Genomic DNA, 7,451 nt, shown 5'->3' on the forward strand with positions numbered 1-7,451 from the left:
CTGGTGACCCCAGCTTTTAGCGGTCCCTCACTCAGCACATGGGGTTTCCCCCATGCTTGGTTCCCATAGCTGTGATTTTAAAGGTTGGGAACTGCCGTATCAAAGTCTTGTGGGTCTCTGGGAAGGGCTATCAAACTCAGCCTTGCTTACTAAATAGTGTCTGTGGAAGGGAGCAGTACAGATACTTTGAACATGGAGACAGATCACAGGAGCCAGCTGTTAGTATCTATGTAGATGTTTTATGTGCTATTTAACAAGACAGCTGAGTTCTCTACAAATAAACAGGCCTCCTTTTTTTAGCAGTGCTTTAACCCTCATCCTGCATGAGGGTTTTTATTTGATAAATATATTTGATAATATTTATTTGATAAAGTAACTTCACCTTTTTTTGTTTATATTGCTTTTTTGCAACTCTAATAACTAGAGCAACTCTTTACAAAACCTGGCTATAAAAACAGATAATTGTGTTTTGACTATGAGTAGCTGAAGAAGTTTATGCTGAAAGCTCCCTACTTTTTAGTGAAAAGTTATCTTGCAGAATAAAAATTATCACCAGTTTCCCAGGATTAAAATCCTAAGCCTTTGACTTTCTCATAACATTTGTTTAGCCATGGAAGAAGAGGCTAAGGCTGTCTAAAGGCAGCAAAAGTCACCACCACAACAGCAAGGGATAAACAGAAAACAGCTGCATTTAGCAAGAAACCAGGTCATGTCCGAAGTAGGTTTTTGAGTATTTTGTGGAAGCCATTCAGTCATCAGTGAATCCAACATACAGAAGGATGGGTACCTGGCAACCTTTAAGCACTTTTACAGAAACCTGTGCACCAGCAGAATACACTAGAAACCCTTGTCATCCTTAGACATTTTTATAGAAAGCTGTGTGCCTAGCGAGAACAAAAAAAGGCTTCTTGTAACAGCAATCTCAATTTCCTTTACTGAGACTTTAGTTCTAAGCTGAGCTCCAGGTGAATCACAGGGCAAAGATGATAATTTTCTTTAACAGCCTTCCCAGTGACAACTTTTCTCTTTAGAAGTGTATTCCACAAGTTTTCTGTTAACTGCTTTTTCCCTCAGGTTGCACTCTGTGTTACAGCTTTCTGTGAGCAGAGGAACCCTCTCCATGTCTGGTCAGATGATAGGAAAGCATTACTCGTTCAGCTTGATGAAGGACAACTACTTCGAAAACTGAAAACTATACCGATTAATTTGAGCAATAGCATCTTAGCTGAGGACTTCCTCATCTACACACAAATACTGTTAGAATTAAGCAAACAAGATCAGACTAAATGCTGATTAAACTAGTATAGAAGCCTCAAGAGTCCTGGATTTACTTAATATCTAGAGCAAGAGGACATTTTTAAAGTACTAGATAAAAATAAAACTCTCCACTGAATTACCTCGGTCTGTTGAAAGAAACAAATTTGCAACAGCCTGTTTAGATATATTACCTATAAAAACATCAATATTGACTAATTTTGGGAATGTAAAAAAAAAGGCATAAAGACTAGCCCTAGGTTACTTCTGTCTGATGGAGTGCAGTGCAACAAGAATTAGTATCAATCTCATGTTTAACACTGTATATAATCACTAGGTGCAGCTTTGTGCAATGTCGTTGAGGCAAGTTTCCAGCCCTTTGCTCTGGAAACATTCCTACAAACACTATTCAGAGGATCTCAGTACAGGTTGGAAAGGAGTATTTCTGAGATGATGTGGGCTTGACGAACTCTCAGTACTCTGGACTAGCACAACCACCCTTATCTTATTGTCTAGCTGTTATAAATATGTCTTTCTCACACCTGAAGTTTCACCTCTTCTATTAATGGATGACATAGCCAGTACTGAATAGAGCTTTATGATCCTTGCATGGTTTGCTCAGCAGAAAACCTGTTAGCAGAGGTCCCTGAGTAATACTGTTCATTCACATAGTCCTGTAAAGCATATCAGAGAGACAGGCAAGGAATTCTCACGGCACAGTATGATGCTGTGGATGTGAAAGACACCATGGTAGCTCTGTGGTATTGTGAGATTTGTGACATACGGCTTTAACTTACCTGTGTATTTGACCTGAAACCTAGTCACACACACTGATGTGTTGCATGGTGCAAACGATGAACAGCTAAGACAGTATTATGGGCCTGTTGTTGAAAAGCTGGGAAAGTCTGTGTGTGTCTGTGTCTGTGTCTGTGTCTGTGTCTGTGTGTCTGTGTCTGTGTGTCTGTGTCTGTGTGTGAACAATGCATTTGAACTGTTCATAAAAATTAGGCTTTGGAGCAAAGGCACCTTCAAAGAAATAAGTTTACCAGAAATTTAGGACAGCCACATTTTTTGTCTGTATCCCAGGTTTTGGGGTTTTTTTTGCAGCTTTGTACAGAAAAGCTAATGCCAATTTGCACTGTTGGAGCAGGTGTCCTAGACTACTGCCACCAATCCAAGGAAGGGTAGTGGCAGGCTGGCGTGGGTGCCCATACCCTCTCACAGGCTAACAGGACCAGGAAAAGGCAAAAAGCCTGGGATAAAGCCTTGCACAATTCTAGCATGCTGGGAAGCACATCATCTTCTTGTATTTTAAGCTGGAAGACTCTTCTAGAGTAAAAACTTTTGGAAATATCTTTTTAATTGAAGAAGTCAGATTTACTCTTTGATTCTTCACCCTTTTTCCTTCTCCCTGTAAAACCAGTAGGGCAAAGTTCACATATTTTTGGCAACTAAATTTAGCTGCAGTCACATATGAGTGAAACCAGAGAGTTTTATTAAAAGCAAAGTAGGATTGGCATGTAATGCCTTATTTCTTTGTCATAATCTTACGCATTTTCGTGTGGCTTCAGGAAGGAGTTTCTAAACAAAGGGTCAAGTTCAGGTTCTGGTGAAAGCAGGGTGTAAATCCACAGACATGGCAACGGGGACAGAATTTGCACAAGTCCCTCTATCAACAGGAAGAAAACTCTTCGGCTCAAACGTGTTTAAAACTGAGATTTAACGGACCTGCTGCCAGGAACCACCAAGGAAATGAGGAATTTTTGATCTGCTTGCAGAAACGTTTTTAGACCTATATGCTAAACGTCCGGATGACATTTATCATCCTAGATGAAATCCTGAAACCTTTAAAGTGATTGGGTTTAGCGCGGTGCTTTCAAACTCTGCAGTTTTTTCTCATCATTCCCTTTGCTAGGGTTTATTGCACGACCGTGAAATGCCAAAGGGCCGGCTGGGCTGGATGTCTCCCAGAGCCGAGACGGCACTGCTCACCGACCAGCTCCCCCCCCCGCCTCGGTGGCAGCGGGCTCGGGGGCCCGCAGGCTGACACCGGCAGCCCTGCCTCTGCTCTGCACGGTCACGGCAACGCTTTTATTCTCCATGAAAGTTTTCAGCGCCGCTTTAGCCGGCCTTGAGGGAGCGCCCCGGGCGCGCCGCGGCGACCCCAGCAGCATTCCCCGCCGCCCCTTTTCGCCTCCCCGCCCGGCCGGGCTCCGCGCAGGCGGGGCGCGGGTGGCGGGGCGCGGGTGGCGGGGCGCGGGTGGCGGGGCGCGGGTGGCGGGGCGCGGGTGGCGGGGCGCGGGTGGCGGGGCGCGGGTGGCGGGGCGCGGGTGGCGGGGCCCGGCCCCGCTCGGAGCGACACTTGTGGGGCGGAGCGGCCCCGGCCCCGAAGCCAGCGCTCCCGGGGCGGCGGGGGCGGGCGGCGCGGGGCGCGGACGGGGCGGCGGCGGCAGCGGGGGAAGGAGGCGGCTGGCGTCAGGGGCCGGGCAGCCACTGGCACGGGAGCTCCCCCCGCCTCGCCTCCCGCGGCGGGGATAAAGGCACCTGGCCCGGCGCTCCTCGCCGCCGGAGCGGGGAGGCGGCGGCGGCGGCGGCTGCGGCGGCGGCCGAGCGGGCGTGCGGGGGCCGGGCCGGGCCGGGTCGGGTCGGGCCGGGCCCCGCCGCGCAGCCTCCTCCATGCGGCTGGCCGGGAGCGCCGGCTCCCCCCGGGCGGCGCCCTCCCCCGGGAACGGCAGCCGGTGGCGGGCGGCGGAGCCCGACGGCGGCAGCAGCCCCAGCCCCGAGGCGTGGTCGGGGTCGCCCAACGGCAGCCTGGGCGGCTGGGACCCCTTCGGGCGGGACGAGGAGCTGGCGAAGCTGGAAATCGCCGTGCTGGCCGTCACCTTCGCCGTGGCGGTGGTGGGCAACGGCAGCGTGCTGCTGGCCCTGCGGCGCACGCCGCGCAAGGCGTCCCGCATGCACCTCTTCATCCGGCACCTCAGCCTGGCCGACCTGGTGGTGGCCTTCTTCCAGGTGTTGCCCCAGCTCTGCTGGGAGGTGACCCACCGCTTCCACGGCCCCGACGGGCTCTGCCGCGTCGTCAAGCACCTGCAGGTCTTCGGCATGTTCGCCTCGGCGTACATGCTGGTGGCCATGACCGCCGACCGCTACATCGCCGTCTGCCACCCGCTGAAGACGCTGCAGCAGCCCACCAAACGCTCCTACGGGATGATCGCGGCGGCCTGGGCGCTCAGCCTGCTGCTCAGCACCCCGCAGTACTTCATCTTCTCCCTCAGCGAGGTGGAGCGCGGCTCGCAGGTCTACGACTGCTGGGCGCACTTCATCATGCCCTGGGGGCCCCGCGCCTACATCACCTGGATCACAGGCGGCATCTTCGTCGCGCCCGTCTTCATCCTCGTCACCTGCTACGGCTTCATCTGCTACCATATCTGGCGCAACGTCAGGGGCAAGACGCGCCCGGGGGAGGCGGCGGCGGGCGGCGGGCGGCGGGCGGGCGGCGGCGGCCCGAGGCGGGGGCTGCTGCTCGCCCCCTGTGTCAGCAGCGTCAAGACCATCTCCCGTGCCAAGATCCGCACCGTCAAGATGACCTTCGTCATCGTCTCGGCGTACGTCGTCTGCTGGGCGCCCTTCTTCACCATCCAGATGTGGTCCGTCTGGGACCAGCGCTTCCCCTGGGTCGGTAGGTGACGGGGAGGCTCCGGCGGCACCGAGAAGGCACCGGCTCGCACCGGCAACGCGTTGGGGTCCCCCGGGGGCGCGGCCGCCGTTCGCGGGGCGCCGCGCGGTCCTGAGCCGAGCCTGGGGCAGGTGCTGGCGCTCGCTCCCCGCGGGGAACAGCGGCTCCGCCGCAGCGCAAGGAGCGAGCGGGCCCTCGGGGCCGCCCCGCCGGCACCGCCCGCGCTGCCGGGCCATTGCCGGGCCATTGCCGGGCGGGGCGGGCGGGGAGCGGCGGCGCTGGGCCCGCCCCGTCGCGGCAGCCGGCGGAGCGGCGCGGCCGCAGGTGCCGGCGGGGCCCTGGGATGGAGCAGTCGCCGCCGCGTCCTCTCCCGGAGCCAGCTCCGCCAGTGGCAGCTGACACGGACGCAGCGATCGTTTGAGCCAGCAACGCGTTCTTCCATGCGATTAATAAATCCACCGCCGATTAATAAAACTTTGGAAACGATTTGTGTTATTATTAAGCGGACGCACCTCTATGTCACGCGTAATTACACGAGCAGGGATCTTACTAAGCCTTCTTTCCTGCAACTGCCTTGCACGTTCAGTCCTTGCTGTCTAATAATGGGGCTGAGCACACCCTGAACCCTTCCTCTCAACGAGGTGGCCACCTCTCAGGAGCTCCCTTAGTCAGCCACCAGTTCCCCTGGAACAGGGGCAGTTTGGTATTTTGGAGATACCTGACCTGCCGTTCCACCTGGCTGGAAATTGTTGGTGAGCTTAAAAGTTATTACACAGGGAACGGCAGGCAACATAGTAACATGTACCCTTTTTCCTCATAACAAGAAAGCAGCAAATCAAAATACTGGAATTCATAATTTCTTAATTTTTTAAAATATCCCCAAATTATCACTTACTGTAGTGAGAGCATTGATTGGCCCTAATATGGGACCAAAGTCAAGCCTAAAATGCAGGTCCCTACAGAGAAAAAAAGGCTTGCAGTAGATAAACAGTTTTTTGGTTGTTTTTTGTTTGTTTGTTTGTTTGTTTTTTACTTCAAAATAAATTGAACAGATGGCTATTAGCTAGGTTTATTTGAAGAGATTCTTTAAATCTGCGGAACTTCATGACACAGCAGTTATACTTCCTTGGAGATTCAATATTTACAAGGAAAGGCCACTAATAATTGATTAGACTACATACGTATTTAGAGTATTTGATAATTTAACTAGTTGTTGGAGGTAGAAGACCATAACTATTTTATGGCATAGTGCTAACTTCCATTTTTCCTGTAAGTAAAATTTGTCTGAAATCCAGATGTGATTCACAAGCCAGTAGTTACTTGAGCATTCAATACTTCTCAGCATGCAGATGTATACAGCAAAATTCAGTACTATTGAGAGCGGTGGGAAATCAGTGGGAATTTTGCCATCGCCTCCCAGGGTAACCAGTTTTAAAACAAAAGTCTGAATAAAAACTGTTCAGTATTTAAAGCATGAACTTAGCAACATACGGATAAACATCAGTGGAACCAGGACTAAAGCATTATTTTGGATGGATTGCCCCATAACTTCTGTCACTGCTTTTTGAAGTCTGTTCAGACAAACTCCCGTTGACTTCAATGGCAGCCTTACATAAATAAGAGCTTTTCCGATTATGTCCGTGTTACTAATTTCACATGCTGCTGCTCAACATTTAGAACTAGAATTATTCAGGCAAATAAATCCAACAGTTAATGAAGCAATTGACTGAATGGTGCAAATGTTCTTTTGATGATTAAACTGCTTTCTTCTCCTCTCCCCAGATTCTGAAAACACAGCGACTACTGTCACAGCTCTGCTGGCCAGTCTGAACAGTTGTTGTAACCCATGGATCTACATGTTCTTCAGTGGGCATCTCCTGCAAGACTGCATACAGAGCTTCCCTTGCTGCCAAAAAATAAAGCAAACACTGAGTAAAGATGATTCAAACAGCAACAGCAGGCGACAGACTTCTTTTACCAACAACAGAAGCCCAACCCACAGCCTGAACACCTGGAGAGAGTCGCCCCACTCCAAATCAACCAGCTTCATCCCCATTCCAACCTGAGACAGGCACCGGGGCAGGCAGGGCTGGCAGCCCCCTAACAGTGCTTGGGAAGGGTACGGCATAGCACTTTACGCTGCTCAAAGGCACCGGTCATGGTAACAAGGAACGACTAAGATGGCCATAAGACAAAAGACTGCATTGCTCGATAAACTAGTCTGCAGCATGTAAATTATTTTCTGAAAGGTGTTTAGGACTTGGACAACTGATCAGGAAGGCGTGACAACACGAAAGCAATTATTTTTCTAAATAGAATTTATTATAATTATAGGGGTTTTTTGTTTTTAAAATACTACGTGCATTGTTTGCTTGTGAAAGCAGTAAAAATAGTGGAGTTGGCAAGTGCTGGGGTAACTCCGCTCTCTAGTGTTAATGCCTGAAACTTCTCATGTTTGTCCAATGAAGTCACAGGGAAAGAAGATGATATGAGCAAGATCACAATTTAGTCTTGAACACGA

At 50.9% G+C, this 7,451-nt stretch overlaps 1 protein-coding gene across 1 annotated transcript; it reads left to right on the forward strand.

Annotated features, from left to right (window-relative positions):
• Window positions 1-3,904: 3,904 nt before the first annotated feature.
• AVPR1A (arginine vasopressin receptor 1A) lies at window positions 3,905-7,109 on the forward strand. Its single transcript, XM_037389830.1, has 2 exons — window positions 3,905-4,933; window positions 6,713-7,109. Exons 1-2 carry the CDS (start codon window positions 3,931-3,933, stop codon window positions 6,994-6,996), a joined length of 1,287 nt encoding a protein of 428 aa, XP_037245727.1. The 5' UTR covers window positions 3,905-3,930; the 3' UTR covers window positions 6,997-7,109.
• The last annotated feature ends 342 nt before the right edge of the window (window positions 7,110-7,451 follow it).

The sequence above is a fragment of the Falco rusticolus genome, chromosome 5 (assembly GCF_015220075.1).
Source record: "Falco rusticolus isolate bFalRus1 chromosome 5, bFalRus1.pri, whole genome shotgun sequence".
NCBI lineage: Eukaryota > Metazoa > Chordata > Aves > Falconiformes > Falconidae > Falco > Falco rusticolus.

Excerpts from the sequence above, each read along its gene's own strand:
- AVPR1A (XM_037389830.1), top strand. The coding sequence starts at position 3,931 with ATGCGGCTGGCCGGGAGCGCCGGCTCCCCCCGGGCGGCGCCCTCCCCC. Across the intron at positions 4,934-6,712 it reads CCAGCGCTTCCCCTGGGTCG|ATTCTGAAAACACAGCGACT; the intron begins GTAGGTGACGGG and ends TCCTCTCCCCAG.